Source organism: Salmo salar, chromosome ssa01 (genome assembly GCF_905237065.1).
Source record: "Salmo salar chromosome ssa01, Ssal_v3.1, whole genome shotgun sequence".
Classification (NCBI taxonomy): Eukaryota; Metazoa; Chordata; class Actinopteri; order Salmoniformes; family Salmonidae; genus Salmo; species Salmo salar.
In genome coordinates, this window is record NC_059442.1 from 7,794,397 (window position 1) to 7,814,380 (window position 19,984).

Consider the following 19,984-nt stretch of genomic DNA (forward strand, 5'->3'; position numbering starts at 1 on the left):
ATTCTAGTTTCTGGGCAAGAGTAGTAACCAGTTTAATTTGAGTACGTTTTTTTCATCTGGTCGTGAAAATACTGCCCCCTACACCCCAACAGGTTAAAACTCGTTTTTCAACCACACATTTCTTCTTAACAAACTATAGTTCTGGCAAGTCGGTTAGGACATCTACTTTGTATGACAAGTCATTTTTCCAAGAATTATTGTTTAGACATATTATTTCACTTAGAATTTACTGTATCACAATTCCAGTGGGTCAGAAGTTTACATACACTAAGTTGACTGCCTTTAAACAGCTTGGAAAATTCCAGAAATTGTCATGGCTTCAGAAGCTTCTGATAAGCTAATTGACATCATTTGAGTCAATTGGAGGTGTACCTGTGGATGTATTTCAAGGCTGTCCTTCAACTCAGTGCCTCTTTGCTTGACATGAGAAAATCAAAAGAAATCCGCCAAGACCTCAGAAAAGAAATTGTATACCTCCAACAAGTCTGGTTCGTCCTTGGGAGCAATTTCCAAATGTCTGAAGGTACCACATTCATCTGTACAAACAATAGTAAGCAAGTATAAACACCATGGGACCACGCAGCTGATCTTGGAGGGCTGGCGGTTGGGAGCTTGGGCCAGTGGCTGATGGCTTGCTGGTTCGGGTCCCCGTTTTGACCTTGTGGGAGATCTGTCGATGTGCCCTTGGGCAGGGCGTTGACCCTGGTTGCTTCTGTGGGTTGCTCTGGATGGGAGTCTGTAAGATGACAATGTAAATATTGAGCGGCTTCACTGCAAATAGAGTGTATGTTTTTTAATATAAGAGTTTTGTATACATTTAATTTGGAAAATTATGTTTTGAATCCAGTGTTTCAGCTCATAAACCATGTGCCATGGAATCAGTACATCAATCTATTTTTTTGCAATCTATATGGCACAGCTGTGAATTTGTTGGTCCTTTAAAAAAAAAAATTCAACTGATATACTTTCACAATTTTTAACCAATTTTGGTCTAATGTAGGGCTGACAGACAAGTTCCTTACTTGCCTCATCCGTTTTTGTCGTAATGCTGCAATTTAGTTGGTTGCGATTTTGGGTAGAGCATACATTTCTATGTTTTTTTTTGTTAGCTTCATATGTGGCAAACTGTTCCCAGAAAGTTGGAACCTCAGAATCATCTAGAATGTAATTGTATGCTGTAGCGTTAACCCTTCACTTGAACTAAGGGGCCTAGCCCAAACTATGCATTCGGGCAGGTAGCGTTCTACTGGCATCCGCCAAACCCAGATTTGTCCATCGAACTGCCAGATAGTATGATTCCTCACTCCAGAGAACACGTTTCCAATGGCAACATGCTTACTCCACTCCACTCCAATGGATTTGGCTATTTCAACCATACCTGTTGCTGACAGGTGTATAAAATCAAGCGATTTTATTTATTTAACTATTCAAGTTGGTAAGAAACAATTCTTAATCACAATGACGGCCTACCCTGGCCAAATCCTAACCCGGACAACGCTTGGCCAATTGTGCACTGCCCTATGGGACTCCTAATCACGGCCGGTTGTGATACAGCCTGGAATCGAACCAGGGTCTGTAGTGACACCTCTAGCACTCCCCTCGGGAGCCCTAGCAAGCTGCCATGCAATCTCCATAGACAAATATTGGCTGAATGGCCTTACTGAAGAGCTCACTGACTTTCAACATGGCACCGGCATAGGATGCCACCTTTCCAACAAGTCAGTTCGTCAAATTTATGCCCTCCTAGAGCCGCCCCAGGTCAACTGTAAGTGCTGTTATTGTGAAGTATAAACGTCTAGGAGAAACAGCAGCTTATCCGCCACACAAGCTCACAGAACCGGACCGCCGAGTGCTGAAGCATGTAGCGCGTAGTAAAGCTAGCCTCCACTGGACTCTGGAGCAGTGGAAACGTGTTCTCTGGAGTGATGATACACGCTTCACCATCTGGCAGTCTGATAGACTAATCTGGGTTTAGCGGAAGCCAGGAGAACACTACCTGTCTGAATGCATAGTGCCAACTATAAAGTTTGGTGGAGGAGGAATAATGGTATGGTGCTGTTTTTCATGGTACAATGCACCCTAGTTCCAGTGAAGTGAAATCTTAACGCTAGAGCATTCTGGACATTTTTGTGCTTTCAACTTTGTGGGAACAGTTTGCGGAAGGCCCTTTACTGTTTCAGCATGGTAATGCTCTCATGCACTAACTTCTTATGACTTGGGGGCAGTATTTTGACATCTGGATGAGAAGCGTGCCCAAAGTAAACTGCCTGTTACTCAGGCCCAGAAGCTAGCATATGCATATAATTGGTAGATTTTGATAGAAAACACTCAAGTTACCAAAACTGTTAAAATAGTATCTGTGAGTATAACAGAACTGAATAGGCAGGCGAAAACCTGAGGAATATCCATCCAGGAAGTGGGATTGTTTTGATGTGGGTACTTTTCAATTGAATGCCTATAGAGTTTCTAATGGGTTAGGACCCAGATTGCAGTTCCTATGGCTTCCACTAGATGTCAAGTCTTTAGACATTGTTTCAGGCTTGTTTTCTGAAAAATGAAGAAGAATGAGACCTTTCTCAGTGGACTGCGGTGCTGGTTTTGCGCACGTGACCAATTTGCACGCCCTTGGTTGTTTTTCCTTTCTATTGAATATGCTATTGTCCGGTTGAAATATTAGCGATTATTTAGACAATTGACAACCTGAGGATTAATTATAAACATCGTTTGACATGTTTTGACAAACTTTACCGCTACTATTAGGATGTATTCATCTGCATGTTTTGACCGCCTTTGAGCCAGTGGATCACTGAACAAAACGTGCCAACAAAACTGAGTTTTTGGGATATAAAGAGGGACTTTATCGAACAAAACGAACATTTTATTGTGTAGCTGGGACTCTTGTGACTGCAACCATATGAAGATCTTCAAAGGTAAGTGATTAATTTCATCGCTATTTCTGACTTTTGTAATTCCTTTACTTGGTTGTAAAATGTTTATGCTTTTGTAAGCGGGGCGCTGTCCTCAGATAATAGGATGGTATGACTTTTTTGACACCTGACAAAGCGGCTGGATTAACGAGTTAGTCTTTAAGCCAATGTATAACACTTGTATTTTTTATGAAATGTTTATTATGACTTTCTGTATTTTGAATTTGGCGCTCAGCAATTTCACCGGATGTTGTCGAGGTGGGTCGCTAGCGGGAAACCATGCACATAACGAGCAGTATGGCTGGTGGCATTGTCATGCTGGAGGGTCATGTCAGGATGAGCCTGCAGGAAGGGTACCACATGAGGGAGGAGGATGTCTTCCCTATAAGGCACAGCATTGAGATTGCCTGCAATGACAACAAGCTCAGTCCGATGATGCAGTGACACACCGCCCCAGACGACTACGGACCCTCCCTCCAAATCGATCCCGCTCCAGAGTACAGGCCTCGGTGTAACGCTCATTCCTTCGACGATAAACGCGAATCCAACCATCACCCCTGGTGAGACACAACCACGACTCGTCAGTGAAGAGCAGTTTTTGCCAGTCCTGTCTGGTCCAGTGATGGTGGGTTTGTGCCCGTTGGCGACGTTGTTGCCTGAGATGCCTAGTGAGGACCTGCCTTACAACAGGCCTACAAGCCCTCAGTCCAGCCTCTCAGCCTATTGCAGACAGTCTGAGCTCTGATGAAGGGATTGTGCGTTCCTGGTGTAACTCGAGCAGTTGTTGCCATCCTGTACCTGTCCCGCAGGTGTGACGTTCGGATGTACCGATCCTGTGCAGGTGTGTGTTACACGTGGTCTGCCACTGCGAGGACGATCAGCTCTCTGTCTTTTCTCCCTGCGCCGTCTTAGGCGTCTCACAGTACGGACATTGCAATTTAATGCCCTGGCCACATCTGCAGTCCTCATGCCTCCTTCCAGCATGCCTAAGGCATGTTCACGCAGATGAGAAGGGACCCTGGGCATCTTTCTTTTGGTGTTTTTCAGAGTCAATAGAAATGCCTCTTTAGTGTCCTAAGTTTTCATAACCATGTCCTTAATTGCCTACCGTCTGTAATAGAGGTTGACCGATTATGATTTTTCAACACCGATACCGATTTATTGGAGGAGTTTAAATCTGTATCGGCTTTTTTTAAATCCTCCAATAAATCGGTATTGGCTTTTTTAATTGGACAAATTTATATTTTATTTTTTTAATTTGATTTTATATTTTATATTAAATGTTTTATCTTAAGTTTATTTTTATATATTTGTGATGACAATTACAACAATACTGAATAAACATTTTAATTTTAATTTAATATAATTCATAAAATCAGTTTAGTCTCAGGTAAATAATGAAACATGTTCAATTTGGTTTAAATAATGCAAAACCAGTGTTGGATAAGATAGTAAAAGTGCAATATGTGGCATGTAAAAAAAGCTAACATTTTAAGTTTCTTTTTCAGAACATGCCATTTACATTTTTTTACTTTATTTATACAGGTTTTTTTCATTGAACATCTCTTTTCCAAGAAAGACCTGGTCCAATAGCAGTAGGGGGAACAACGTTTCATACGCAACAACTTACATACACTACCACATACAGTACAACAAAAACATTTGTATGTTTAAAACACGAAAGTCTTGACTATAAACTGCTGGCCTAAAGACAATTACTCTTCTGTGTGTGTGTGTGTGTGTGACGATCTAGTGTTTAAACTCCCAACGAAACTAGATTATCACATTTTAAAATGTTCAGCGGAGAATTCCAGGACGACGGAGCTAAGTAACTAAAACTATTTCTACCAAGACCTGTTATAATTTTAGGTACTGTTTGAAGCAAATGAGAATGGGGCCGTAATTGATATTTATTTTTTGACCTGACTAAAAAAAGAACAGAGAAAATGGCATTTTACCCAATATGGCCTTTATAAATCTGTGTATACCAGTTTAAGCCTAGGCAAGGTCAATGACGACCAGCCAACAGCGCTGTAGAGATCACAATGATGTGTTATATGTTTTTGATTTGAAAATGAACCTGAGGGCTGCATGATGCACTGACTCAAGTGCTCTCAGGTAGAGAGTGTATCTCATTACTAAAATCTAAAACCACCTGTAATGTACATCGTACCAGCTCCTTCCTGGCCTCAAAAGAAAAACAAGCCTTAGGCCAGTAATAAAAACCTATTCTCAGCTTGAGCTTCCTTATCAAGTTCTCTACATGCACAGTGAAGCTCAGCTTATCAACCCACACACCAAAATATTTGTACACTTTAACTTGCTCTATAGTATGTCCAGCCAATGTAGCAATGACATGATTAGTAGTAACATGCCTGGCATTTGGAAATACCATTCATTTTGTTTTACCCGAATCATCTAGAACCAGCTTTAAATCATACAGATTCTGTTGTAGGATGTTAAATTGTCTTTGGGCATTTTCAAAAGCTAAAGATAAACTACTACCACATGAATAAAGAACAGTATCATCTGCATAAAAATGAACATCCGCTGTTTCAATAAGATCCCCAATGTTGTTGATATACAAAATGAACAACAGTGGGCCCAAAATAGAACCCTGCGGAACACCTGAGCACACCTCTATGGACTCAGATTTACAACCATCCGCCATTACACATTGTGTACGATTTTGATTGGTTTATAAATTACCTATCTAGAGCATTACCAGTAATTCAACAACATGAAAGCTGATTTGTTCCTTTTAACATGAGTCTTCAATATTCCCAGTTAAGGAGTTTTAGGTTGTAGTTTATTATAGGATTATTTTTCTCTATACCATTTTGTATTTCATTTACCTTTTGACTATTGGATGTTCTTATAGGCACTATTGTATTGCCAGCCTAATCTCGGGAGTTGATAGGCTTGAAGTCATAAACAACGCTGTGCTTCAATCATTGCGAAGAGCTGCTGGCAAACGCAGTAAAGTGCTGTTTGAATGAATGCTTACGAGCCTGCTGCTGCCTACCACCGCTCAGTCAGACTGCTCTATCAAATATATAAGCATAGACTTAATTATAATATAATAAACACACAAATACGAGCCTTAGGTCATTAATATGGTCAAATTCAGAAACTATAATTTCGAAAACAAAACGTTTTATTCTTTCAGTGAAATACGGAACCGTTCCATATTTTATCGAGCCACCCGCTCGGTAAAATACGGAACGGTTCCGTATTTCACTGAAAGAATAAACGTTTTGTTTTCGAAATTATAGCATCCCTGTCTAAATATTGCTGTTCCATTGCACAACCTTCAATGTTATATCATATTTATGTAAAACTCTAGCAAATGAATTAGTCTTTGTTAGGAAGAAATGGTCTTTACACCGTTCGCAACGAGCCAGGCGGCCCAAACTGCTGTGTATATACCCTGACTCTGCTTGCACAGAATGCAAGATAAGTGACACAATTTTCCCTAGTTAATATTGCCTGCTGACATGACTTGATTTTAACTAAATATGCAGGTTTAAAAAAATATATACTTGTGTATTGATTTTTAAGAAAGGCATTGATGTTTATGGTTAGCTACATTGGTGCAACGACAGTGCTTTTTTTCGCAAATGCACTTAAATCGTCACCCGTTTGGCGAAGTAGGCTGTGATTGATTATACTCAATGCAGGACAAGCTAGTTAAACTAGTAATGTAGTTAACGAGTGATTATGTTAAGATTCATTGTTTTTTATAAAATAAGTTTAACGCTAGCTAGCAACTTACCTTGGCTGCTTGCTGCACTCGTGTAACAGGTGGTCAGCCTGCCACGGTCTCCTCGTGGAGTGCAATATAATTAGTGTCCAAAAATGCCGACTACTGATTTGTTATGAAAACTTGAAATCGGCCCTAATTAATCGGCCATGCTGATTTTAAATCGGTCGCCCTCTAGTCTGTAAGCTGTTAGTGTCTTAACGTTCCACAGGTGCATGTTCATTAATTTTTTTATGGTTCATTGAACAAGCATGGGAAACAGTGTTTAAACCCTTTACAATGAAGATCTGTGAAGTTATTTGGATTTTTACGAATTATCTTTGAAAGACAAATTCCTGAAAAAGGGACGTTTCTTTTTTTTTGCTGACTTTGTCATATAAAATATATTCACCCCACCCAGTATTGTAATCAAAACTTATCAGAAAGCATGTAGTCCTTGTCTGACAGTGTAGTAGTGTGGGCTCAATAGCATCTCATTAGTGTGAAAGATCTTGAGAATCAGCTGTACATGTGATGGAAGAATGCACTGTGCATGCAGAGGGTTGCAATTCCATTGAGTTGGGGATAGTTTAACCAAAATATGCCACAGACCTAGAATTGACTTATGTTTATCTCACAAAAAAGGTTCACTCTTAAAGCAGTTTTTTTTTTTTTTTATGTTTTTAAATGAATTTAAGCTAAATTCCCCAAATTCCAGGGTGTTACTTCCCATGGAAAAATACCGGAACATTTCCGACCCTTTGCAACCCTTCTGCAGAAGTTAATATTGTGTGTGTTAGGTTATAGACAGTCAGTGTCCGTATTTTACTTTTCCATTTAACCCATCTGAACAGTACAATGACCTTGATGTGCCATTTTTTTAAATCCCATCTTGTGACTATTGAATTTGTATAGCGGCTCACAATACTCTCTCAAAATATATTCGTCAAACAATAGGCTTCTGTTCTGGCTCTCCCTTCTCTTTATGTTCAATTTCTGTTATTGAAATAAAATCCTACATTGTCCTTTTTTTTTTTTGCTTCCAGGATTGAAAGCATTTGGCTATTGGCGTGTATTTGACAAGCGTACAGTTGGGCCCTAAAGCTTTGGCTTATGCACTAACACCAGATAAAATTATAATATTAGATTAAAATAATGGAAGAAAAACCTAATTATAAATTCCACAATAATTATATATGAATGGATTTCCACAGCATTTTTCTCTTTATACAACCCGCCCTTCATCCACACAATATTTCATGACCCAAACCAGGCCGACCGTGGATATAACTGCGGGTTGCGAGTGTGATGGAGGGATAACACTTCACCTTTATGGCTCAGTTGGTTGCAACACCAGGGTTGTGGGTTCAATTCCCAGTATTAAAAAAAAAAACGATTTAAATGCACTGTAAGTCGCTTCAGGATAAGGGCTAAATGACTAAAATGTACCCTGAAAGACTACCCTCTTGCTTTTGCCGTAGCTCTTGAGGAGCACAGGTTTGGCCACCCCTGGAATCCCTAACATAATCGGTCACATGTGTTTTTATAGCCATTCAGTGACCCAGATAGGAATGTATTATGTTTTTTTTTTTTTTTTATGTACCAGACAACAAGTTCAGTGTCACAAAACTAAACCCATGATCCACTGAGTTCATTTTGAATGTTTTGTGCGCAGCCCAGGGCCTCCTGTAACACCACACAGCACTGCGGACAGAGAGAAAGAGGGTGTAAGTCAGCTGATGTTGGGGCCATGGGATAACTGAGTGGGGTCCTTCATCAGCCCTGAGAGGTGTCCACAGCTCTGCCTGACTGAAACGCCAGTCATGTATGTATTCGTATTGTTCTGACATGAGCCACAGGTGTGACATACATTAAACAGTCCTGAACAGCAGATGGTATCGGTGGTAGGAAGCACAAACGCACCCGTCCGGTGTCGGATGTTTAGTCCAGAATACTGTCTGTACTTGGGCAAGGGATGAACATCAGTGAACACACCTGTGTGTGTCCTGTGGGATGCTGGTCTATTAGGCTGAGATGCTGCACGACACATTTTAGTACATCACAATGTACTAATTTTATACCCACATGAACATTCCTTACCCAGCCTACGGATATGACTGACCCTCCAAGATGCCCTCGTGTCTCTCTGTGTAAATGCGTGTGCTCGAGGGCATGTGAATGAGCTGTTCTTGAAAGACATCACAAGATGGATGATTCCTCATTCACTCAGCACTCACCAACTAATATTTGTTATTATTCTTCCCCCATTCCTCTGCTACTAGAACAATGCTTGTAAGTCATCTTGTAGATCATGTGACAACAGACCCCAGGACAGGTAGGCTAGAGTAGTATTCCCAAACGGGGGCTGTCCTGCTTTCAACTGGCTCTGGTGGGGGGGGCTGTCCTGCTTTCAACTGGCTCTGGTGGGGGGGGCTGTCCTGCTTTCAACTGGCTCTGGTGGGGGGGCTGTCCTGCTTTCAACTGGCTCTGGTGGGGGGGCTGTCCTGCTTTCAACTGGCTCTGGTGGGGGGGGCTGTCCTGCTTTCAACTGGCTCTGGTGGGGGGGGCTGTCCTGCTTTCAACTGGCTCTGGTGGGGGGGGGCTGTCCTGCTTTCAACTGGCTCTGGTGGGGGGGGCTGTCCTGCTTTCAACTGGCTCTGGTGGGGGGGGCTGTCCTGCTTTCAACTGGCTCTGGTGGGGGGGGCTGTCCTGCTTTCAACTGGCTCTGGTGGGGGGGGGGCTGTCCTGCTTTCAACTGGCTCTGGTGGGGGGGGCTGTCCTGCTTTCAACTGGCTCTGGTGGGGGGGGCTGTCCTGCTTTCAACTGGCTCTGGTGGGGGGGGCTGTCCTGCTTTCAACTGGCTCTGGTGGGGGGGGGCTGTCCTGCTTTCAACTGGCTCTGGTGGGGGGGGGCTGTCCTGCTTTCAACTGGCTCTGGTGGGGGGGGGCCTGTCCTGCTTTCAACTGGCTCTGGTGGGGGGGCTGTCCTGCTTTCAACTGGCTCTGGTGGTGGGGGGGAGCTGTCCTGCTTTCAACTGGCTCTGGTGGGGGGGGAGCTGTCCTGCTTTCAACTGGCTCTGGTGGGGGGGGGCTGTCCTGCTTTCAACTGGCTCTGGTGGGGGGGGGGCTGTCCTGCTTTTAACTGGCTCTGGTGGGGGGGGGCTGTCCTGCTTTCAACTGGCTCTGGGGGGGGCTGTCCTGCTTTCAACTGGCTCTGGGGGGGGCTGTCCTGCTTTCAACTGGCTCTGGGGGGGGCTGTCCTGCTTTCAACTGGCTCTGGGGGGGCTGTCCTGCTTTCAACTGGCTCTGGGGGGGGCTGTCCTGCTTTCAACTGGCTCTGGGGGGGGCTGTCCTGCTTTCAACTGGCTCTGGGGGGGGCTGTCCTGCTTTCAACTGGCTCTGGGGGCGGTTTCAACTGGCTCTGGGGGCGGTTTCAACTGGCTCTGGGAGGGGGGCTGTCCTGCTTTCAACTGGCTCTGGGGGGGCTGTCCTGCTTTCAACTGGCTCTGGGGGGGGCTGTCCTGCTTTCAACTGGCTCTGGTGGGGGGGGGGCTGTCCTGCTTTCAACTGGCTCTGGTGGGGGGGGCTGTCCTGCTTTCAACTGGCTCTGGTGGGGGGGGTGGGGGGTTTGTCCTGCTTTCAACTGGCTCTGGGGGGGGCTGTCCTGCTTTCAACTGGCTCTGGGGGGGGGCTGTCCTGCTTTCAACTGGCTCTGGGGGGGGCTGTCCTGCTTTCAACTGGCTCTGGGGGGGGGGCTGTCCTGCTTTCAACTGGCTCTGGGGGGGGCTGTCCTGCTTTCAACTGGCTCTGGGGGGGGCTGTCCTGCTTTCAACTGGCTCTGGGGGGGGCTGTCCTGCTTTCAACTGGCTCTGGGGGGGCTGTCCTGCTTTCAACTGGCTCTGGGGGGGGGCTGTCCTGCTTTCAACTGGCTCTGGGGGGGGCTGTCCTGCTTTCAACTGGCTCTGGGGGGGGCTGTCCTGCTTTCAACTGGCTCTGGGGGGGGCTGTCCTGCTTTCAACTGGCTCTGGGGGGGGCTGTCCTGCTTTCAACTGGCTCTGGGGGGGGCTGTCCTGCTTTCAACTGGCTCTGGGGGGGGCTGTCCTGCTTTCAACTGGCTCTGGGGGGGGGCTGTCCTGCTTTCAACTGGCTCTGGGGGGGCTGTCCTGCTTTCAACTGGCTCTGGTGGGGGGGCTGTCCTGCTTTCAACTGGCTCTGGGGCGGTTTCAACTGGCTCTGGGGGGGCTGTCCTGCTTTCAACTGGCTCTGGGGGGGGGGCTGTCCTGCTTTCAACTGGCTCTGGGGGGGGGGCTGTCCTGCTTTCAACTGGCTCTGGTGGGGGGGGCTGTCCTGCTTTCAACTGGCTCTGGTGGGGGGGTGGGGGGTTGTCCTGCTTTCAACTGGCTCTGGGGGGGCTGTCCTGCTTTCAACTGGCTCTGGGGGGGGCTGTCCTGCTTTCAACTGGCTCTGGGGGGGGCTGTCCTGCTTTCAACTGGCTCTGGGGGGGGGGCTGTCCTGCTTTCAACTGGCTCTGGGGGGGTGTCCTGCTTCACTGGCTCTGGTGGGGGGGGTGGGGGGGTTGTCCTGCTTTCAACTGGCTCTAGTGGGGGGGCTGTCCTGCTTTCATCTGGGGGGGGGGCTGTCCTGCTTTCAACTGGCTCTAGTGGGGGGGCTGTCCTGCTTTCAACTGGCTCTGGGGGGGCGGTTTCAACTGGCTCTGGGAGGGGGCTGTCCTGCTTTCAACTGGCTCTGGGGGGGGGGGGCTGTCCTGCTTTCAACTGGCTCTTGAAAGTTGTATTAGTAGATTGCACAATTTGCTATTTCTAAATTGGCTAGTGCATCATCAGTTATTGTGTACCTTAGAGCAGGTATTCCCAAACTGGGGTACACACAATGCCGTCGGGGTGGTACACCAAATAAAAATGTGATTCACATTTATGAAAATAAATGTAGTGATGCCTCATGCACTGAGATGCAGTGCGTTAGACCACTGTGGGTGTGTGTGTGTGTGTGAACTATTTAACTACTAGCTTAAAAGTCTGCTAACATTTCTTTATCCGTATTGTTTGTTTTTTTTGGGCCCAAAATGTCTCAACGGTGCGTCCCTAGTATAATCTTTGCCAAGGTGCTGTTCTGGCTTGTGGTCCATGTTGTATTTACCAGTTACCTGTATATCCTGTCCAGGAAGTCCACAGGCGTAGAGCTGATGAAACTGTGGGTTTGCGCACAACCAATCAAAAAACATCTCAGGGAAGCTCATCTGCGTGCTCGTCATCCTCACCGGGGTTTTTCAGCCCTCGCCCTGGAAGTGTAAACTCGCCAGACGTCATCAGAAGTGGCCACTTTATTTGAGGGGATAGGGTGTGTTAAGTGTTGATCTTTATTAAGAGTTTGTCATTAAGCAGGAATGTGTCTGTCTACACGGCAGGTATGACCAGTATTAGCAAACCGGAGAGACTGCATTAAAGCAAACACTATCATACACTCTCTCTCTCTCACTCACTCTCACACACACACACACACCCCTCCTATTGAATTGGGTGATTGAGCAGCATGCTAATGTGGTGACTCAGAGCAATATGAAATCAAGTGATCTTGTCTGCACCAAGCCTGGGGAGTGGCTCCCAGATTACACCTAATATACCACTGGACAGGTTAGATCAGGGCTCTTACACCTTGTTTCCTGGAGAGCCTCTCCTGTTTTTTTTATTCTTTCTCCAATTACAGTTGTAACTAACCTTATTCAGCTTATCAACCAGCTAATTATTTGATTCCAGTGCACTAGATTAGGCTTGGAGTAAAAAACCCTACAGGAGGGTAACTCTCCAGGAACAGGGTTGGAGTGAACCAACAGGAGGGAAAATCTCCAACATTTAAAACTCAATTGATAACCAACAAAAATCTCCAGAACAGTTATAACCACATACTCTCCACATTACCAATATAATAGTAATAACTTCAGGAACAGGGTTGGAGTAACCAACAGGATCTCCAAATTAGACCAACAGGAGGGAATCTCCAGGACAGTTAGGAACCAACAGGAGGGAAAATCTCCAGGAACATCCCCATATAGGTCACTGGTGCAAAACCAATAAGCTGTCTGTCTGTCTACGCCCCTTCATGGATCTGAGATGACTCTGCACAGTTCAATATAGCTTCTACCATACTGCTTTCACCTGTTCAATTATAGCAGACCTGTGAAGTAGGCTGGAGGACAGAAGGGGCCCGTTTTATAAAAACAATAATGGAATGCAGCCCTCCCTAGGTCTAAGGAACAAGCTTAGAACAGTCACGGAGTTGGAGAACAGTTCTGTTGTCTAAACTGTCTCCTGAGTTGTTACAAGCATAACGTGTCCTGATATAGCCTCCTATCATGTGTATCTCTATTGTGTTAGTTAAGGTGACATCATCAGATTGGTATGTAGCTACAGCGTCGTGAAACAAAGGCATCACGTCGGTCCTGTTTGGTTGATTTTTTTTTATTTTTTTCCTCCATGCTGTAATTCCATGGTAATACTGGAGAACTCTGGTTTGGTTCAGCTGGCTCTGACTCCACCTCCTGAAACTGGGCCGACACTGGCAACTGTTACAAACAGCAGCTAAGGTGATCTGATCTGGCTGTTTTTAGAGCAGTTTATTAGGATCTCCGTTTTAGCTGTTGCTTATGCAGATCTGTTTCTACTCATCCTGACGTTCATAGTTGTAGCACAGACTTTCTAACCCCAGAGGTGCAACATCGCCAGACTTCCACGAATGCTTGCGATGCAGACCAGGGTTTGGGTTTTGAGAAATCAATGAATAACCCCATCCTGTCCAACATGAAGTCTGATGTGTGTGTGTGTTTGACAGTGAATAACCCAATCCCATCCAACATGAAGTCAGAGGCGAAGAAAGCTGCCAAGATCCTCAGAGAGTTTACTGAGATCTCCAACCGCACCGGGCCTGACAAACTCATCCCAGGTGTGTGAATGTGTGCGGGGTGGGTGTATGTGTTCCTGTTCACCCTTTTCATCCTGCCCTTGCACTCATCTCTGACTCATACCTATTAATTTCTCTCATTCTCAGCATGGGTTTTGTCAGGTAGACTAGACTCAACAGCCTTGGTTTCTCAAATGACTGCCTCGCATGGTTCACCAACTACTTCTCAGAGTTCAGTGTGTCAAATCGGAGGGCCTGTTGTCTGGACCTCTGGCAGTCTCCTTTTGGGGGTGCCACAGGGTTCAATTCCCAGGCCGATTCTTCTCTGTATACATCAATGACGTCGTTCTTGCTGCTGGTGATTTCTCTGAACCACCTCTACGCAGACGACAAATCAAATGTATTTATATAGCCCTTACATCAGCTGATATCTCAAAGTGCTGTACAGAAACCCAGATTAAAACCACAAACAGCAAGCAATGCAGGTGTAGAAGCACGGTGGCCAGGAAGATCTCCCTAGAAAAGCCAGAACCTAGAGAGGAACCAGGCTATGAGGGGTGGCCAGTCCTCTTCTGGCTGTGCCGGGTGGAGATTAATAATAGAACATGGCCAAGATGTTCATAGACGACCAGCATGGTCAAATAATAATAATCACAGTAGTTGTTGAAGGTGCAACAGGTCAGCACCACAGGAGTAAATGTCATTGACTTTTCATAGCCGATCTTTGAGAGTATCTCTACCGCTCCTGCTGTCTCTAGAGAGTTGAAAACATCAGGTCTGGGACAGGTAGCACGTCCGGTGAACAGGTCAGGGTTCCATAGCCGCAAGCAGAACAGTTGAAACTGGAGCAGCAGCACGGCTGGGTGGATTGGGGACAGCAAGGAGTCATCATGCCAGGTAGTCCTGAGGCATGGTCCTAGGGCTCAGGTCCTCCGAGAGAGAAAGAGAATTAGAGAGCATACTTAAATTCACACAGGACACTGGAGAAATGCTCCAGATATAAGACTAACCCTAGCCCCCCGACACACAAACTACTGCAGCATAAATACTGGAGGCTGAGACGGGAGGGGTCAGGAGACACTGTGGCCCCATCCGATGATTCCCCCGGACAGGTCCAAACAGGCAGGATATAACCCTACCCACTTTGTCAAAGCACAGCCCCCACACCACTAGAGGGATACCTTCAACCACCAACTTACCATCCTGAGAAAAGGCCGAGTATAGCCCACAAAGATCTCCGCCACGGCACAACCCAAGGGGGGGTGCCAACCCATACAGGAAGACCACATCAGTTACTCAACCCACTCAAGTGACGCACCCCTCCTAGGGACGGCATGGAAGAGCACCAGTAAGCCAGTGACTCGGCCACTGTAATAGGGTTAGAGGCAGAGAATCCCAGTGGAGAGGGGATCCGGCTAGGCAGAGACAGCAAGGGCGACACCATTCTGTATACATCTAGCCCTTATTTGGACATTGCTAACAAACCTACAAACGAGCTTCAACACCATCCAACACTCCTTCTGTGGCCTCCAACTGCTCTTAAACGCCAGTAAACCAAATGCATGCTTTTCAACATTTCGCTGCCCGCACCCGCCCGCCCGACTATCATCACTACTCTGGACGGTTCTGACCTAGAATATGTGGACAACTACAAATACCTAGGAGTCTGGTTAGACTGAACTCTCCTTCCAGACTCACATTAAGCATCTCCAATCCAAAATTAAATCTAGAATCGGCTTCCTATTTCTCAAGACAGCCTCCTTCACTCATGCTGCCAAACACACCCTCGTAAAACTATCCTACCGATCCTTGACTTCGGCGATGTCATTTACCAAATAGCCCCCCAACACTCTACTCAGCAAATTGGATGCAGTCTACCACAGTGCCATCCGTTTTGTCACCAAAGCCCCATATACATCACTGTGACCTGTATGCTCTCGTTGGCTGGCCCTCACTAAATATTCATCGCCAAACCCACTGGCTCCAGGTCATCTATAAATCTTTGCTAGGTAAAGCCCCGCCTTATCTCAGCTCATTGGTCACCATAGCAACACCCACCCATAGCACGCACTCCAGCAGGTATATTTCACTGGTCATCCCCAAAGCCAACACTTATTTTGGCTGCCTTTCCTTCCAGTTCTCTGCTACCAATGACTGGAATGAATTCTTAGTCTTATCTCCCTCTCTAACTTTAAGCATCAGCTGTCAGAGCAGCTTACCAATCACTGTACCTGTACACAGCCAATCTGTAAATAGCACACCCAACTACCTCATCCCCATATTATTACTTACCCTCTTGCTCTTTTGCACCCCAGTATCTCTACTTGAACATCATCATCTGCACATCTATCACTCCAGTGTTAATGCTAAATTGTAATTATTTCTCCCCTATAGCTTTTTTTATTACCTTACTTCCCTACTCTTCTACATGTGCATGCACTGTACATAGATTTTTCTATTGTGTTATTGACTGTACGTTTGTTTAACTCTGTCACACTGCTTTGCTTTATCTTGGCCAGGTCACAGTTGTAAATGAGTACTTGTTCTCAACTGGCCTACCTGGTTAAATAAATAAAAAAATTTCTTTATGGTGACGTCATCAGGGTTTTGTCAGGTGACAGTCCTCCTTTCCGGATATGGCAGGAAGTTGTGTCATAGCATGCTAGCAGGACCTGCTCATCATTGTGTTTTCTCCCGCCAGCCAATATATTAGCGAAGTGTCAGGGCCTGGCCATCATCACAGTGATCAAGGCAGGCTTCATGATCACAGCTCGAGGCGGCAGCGGTATCGTCATCGCTAGACTGGCTGACGGACGTAAGTTCATTACCACACACACACACACACACACCCACACCTATATGGTCATCGCCAGGACATATAAATTCACTACGTCCTCCCTCTCACTAGGTTGGTCTGCTCCCTCTGCCATTGGTATAGCTGGTCTGGGCGGTGGCTTTGAGATTGGAGTTGAGGTAGGTTGACCACCAGACACACGAGTGATCCAGCCTAACATTTTCCCTTGGTCTCATCATGGGCTAAAGGAACATGTCCGCAGTGTCACACAATAGACAACACAATAGTAATCAGTTTAGAAAGTAATTCACTCTATTAAGAGGTGTAACTACTACACTACTGAGACGGTAAATAAGTTCATCCAGTGATTGACATGACATTTGGTTTGACAATTTTAGCCTATTTAAAAAAAATAAAAAAAAAAAAAAATCTCCCCAATTTCATGGTATCCAATTGGTAGTTACGGACCTCTCCAACTCTCGTACGGACTCGGGAGAGGCAAAGGTCGAGAGCTGTGCGTCCTCCGAAACCCAGCCAAGCCGCACTGCTTCTTGACTCAATGCCCGCTTAACCCGGAAGCCAGCCGCACCAATGTGTCAGAGTGCGCGATGGGACAAGAACAATCATGCCGGCGAAATCGTCCCCTAACCTGGACGATGCTGGGCCAATTGTGCGCCGCCCCATGGGTCTCCTGGTCGCGGCCGGCTGCGACAGAGCCTGGACTCGAACCAGGTTCTCTAGTGGCACAGCTAGCACTGCGATGCAGTGCCTTAGACCACTGCGCCACTCAGGTGGCCAGATAATTAGCCTATTTTTAATAATTTACTGTCAAGCCTCCAGAATTTTCTGTTTTTCCTGGGGGGTTCAATGGAGATTATAGGCCAAATTACCTATGAATATACTTATTTGCCCCCCAAAAATGACATTGATTTGAGGTGACCTGGTGGAATGTACAGATCGCACCAGTACATGTTGTTTTTTGCAGCCACAGTCCCAGTTTGAGGATTCCCAAAAGTCCTCCTTATTCCTTCATGATTCTGTGAAATAAATCCTGTTTTATTGGGGAAGTTTGTCCAAATGAGTCAATTATTTACATTTGTGTTATCGAGTTCATGTTTCAGTATGTCCATATAGTTTCATTGATTGTTGACGTGAACTTCACAACTAAAACAGGATACATTTTCTTACTGTTACACAAGCAGGAAGTCAGCTGTAGTTCACCTCTTCCCAGAGTGAGCGCTGACTCAGGACATGCTCTGAGAAGTTTGTCCTCAAGACATCGGAGTGAATAAAGGATTTATTCAATTTTGGTAAAGTTACTGGAATTTTGCAACCCAGACGCCGTGTTCCACCCAGACCCTTACAGGGATTTAAGATTTTGTTTCTGCTGGGGGAATGAACCTGTCAGCAGAAATCCAGTACATTCGGAAAGTATTCAGACCCCTTGACTTTTTCAACATTTGTTACAGTACGTTACAGCCTTATTCTAAAGTTGATTTTAAATAGTTTTTTTCCCTCAACAATTTACACACATTTACCCCCATAATGACAAAGCAAAAACTTTTTTTTTTTTTTTTGTCATTTTTGCAAATTTTATAATTTGATAACCCTTTACTCAGTACTTTGTTGAAGCACCGTTGGCAGCGACTACAGCCTCGAGTCTTCTTGGGTATGACGCTACAAGCTTGGAACTCCTGTATTTGGGGAGTTTCTCCCATTCTTCTCTGCAGATCCTCTCAAGCTCTGTCAGGTTGGATGGGGAACGTTGATGCACAGCTATTTTCAGGTCCCTCCAGAGATGTTCGATCGGGTTCATGTCCAGGCTCTTGCTGGACCACTCAAGGACATTCAGAGACTTGTCCCGAAGCCACTCCTGCGTTGTCTTGGCTGTGTGCTTAAGGTTGTTGTCCTGTTGGAAGGTGAACCTTCGCCCCAGTCTGAGTTCCTGAGCGCTCTGGAGCAGGTTTTCGTCAAGGATCTCTCTGTACTTGGCTCTGTTCATCTTTGCTTCGATCCTGACTAGTCTCCCAGTCCCTGCTGTTGAAAAACATCCCCACAGCATGATGCTGCCACCACACTTTACCGTAGGGATGGTGCCAGGGTTCCTCCAGACGTGACGCTTAGCATTCAGGCCCAAGAGTTTAACATTGGTTTCATTAGACCAGAGAATCTTGTTTCTCATGGTCTGAGAGTCTTTAGGGGCCTCTTTGCAAACTCCAAGCAGGCTGTCAAGTGCCTTTTTACAGAGTAGCGGCTTCAGTCAGGCCACTACCATAAAGGCCTGATTTGGTGAAGTGCTGCAGAGATGATTGTCCTTCTGGAAGGTTGTCCCATCTCCACAGAGGAACTGGAGCTCTGTCAGTGAGCTCAACACCGAGTCTCATAGCAAAGGGTCTGAAAACTTATGTAAATACGGGATTTCTGGTATTTTTTTTTTTTTTTTTTTTTTTACATTTTAGTCATTTAGCAGACGCTCTTATCCAGAGCGACTTACAAATTGGTGCATTCACCTTATAATATCCAGTGGAACAACCACTTTACAATAGTGCATCTAAATCTTTTAAGGGGGGGTTAGAAGGATTACTTTATCCTATCCCAGGTATTCCTTGAAGAGGTGGGGTTTCAGGTGTCTCCGGAAGGTGGTGATTGAGTCCGCTGTCCTGGCGTCGTGAGGGAGCTTGTTCCACCATTGGGGTGCCAGAGCAGCGAACAGTTTTGACTGGGCTGAGCGGGAACTGTGCTTCCTCAGAGGTAGGGAGGCGAGCAGGCCAGAGGTGGATGAACGGAGTGCCCTTGTTTGGGTGTAGGGCCTGATCAGAGCCTGAAGGTACGGAGGTGCCGTTCCCCTCACAGCTCCGTAGGCAAGCACCATGGTCTTGTAGCGGATGCGAGCTTCGACTGGAAGCCAGTGGAGAGAGCGGAGGAGCGGGGTGACGTGAGAGAACTTGGGAAGGTTGAACACCAGACGGGCTGCGGCGTTCTGGATGAGTTGTAGGGGTTTAATGGCACAGGCAGGGAGCCCAGCCAACAGCGAGTTGCAGTAATCCAGACGGGAGATGACAAGTGCCTGGATTAGGACCTGCGCCGCTTCCTGTGTGAGGCAGGGTCGTACTCTGCGAATGTTGTAGAGCATGAACCTACAGGATCGGGTCACCGCCTTGATGTTGGTGGAGAAACGACAGGGTGTTGTCCAGGGTCACGCCAAGGCTCTTGGCACTCTGGGAGGAGGACACAAGGGAGTTGTCAACCGTGATGGCGAGATCATGGAACGGGCAGTCCTTCCCCGGGAGGAAGAGCAGCTCCGTCTTGCCGAGGTTCAGCTTGCGGTGGTGATCCGTCATCCACACTGATATGTCTGCCAGACATGCAGAGATGCGATTCGCCACCTGGTTGTCAGAAGGGGGAAAGGAGAAGATTAATTGTGTGTCATCTGCATAGCAATGATATGAGAGACCATGTGAGGATATGACAGAGCCAAGTGACTTGGTGTATAGCGAGAATAGGAGTGGGCCAAGAACAGAGCCCTGGGGGACACCAGTGGTGAGAGCACGTGGTGCGGAGACAGATTCTCGCCACGCCACCTGGTAGGAGCGACCTGTGCGCGGTG

General features: G+C 46.2%; 1 protein-coding gene across 5 annotated transcripts in view; it reads left to right on the forward strand.

Moving 5' to 3' along the window:
• The window catches only part of sh3yl1 (SH3 and SYLF domain containing 1), a 63,258-nt gene that overhangs the window by 31,174 nt on the left and 12,100 nt on the right, over positions 1–19,984 (forward strand). For 4 of the 5 annotated variants that reach the window (XM_014198612.2, XM_014198765.2, XM_014198684.2 and 1 more), the window contains exons 2-4: positions 13,515–13,625; positions 16,285–16,398; positions 16,492–16,556. In XM_014198612.2, the coding sequence (XP_014054087.1) occupies positions 13,515–13,625; positions 16,285–16,398; positions 16,492–16,556 (290 nt within the window). Of the gene's footprint in view, positions 1–8,344; positions 8,495–13,514; positions 13,626–16,284; positions 16,399–16,491; positions 16,557–19,984 lie in introns of all 5 variants that reach the window. The other variant, XM_045711012.1, reaches the window with a different exon arrangement.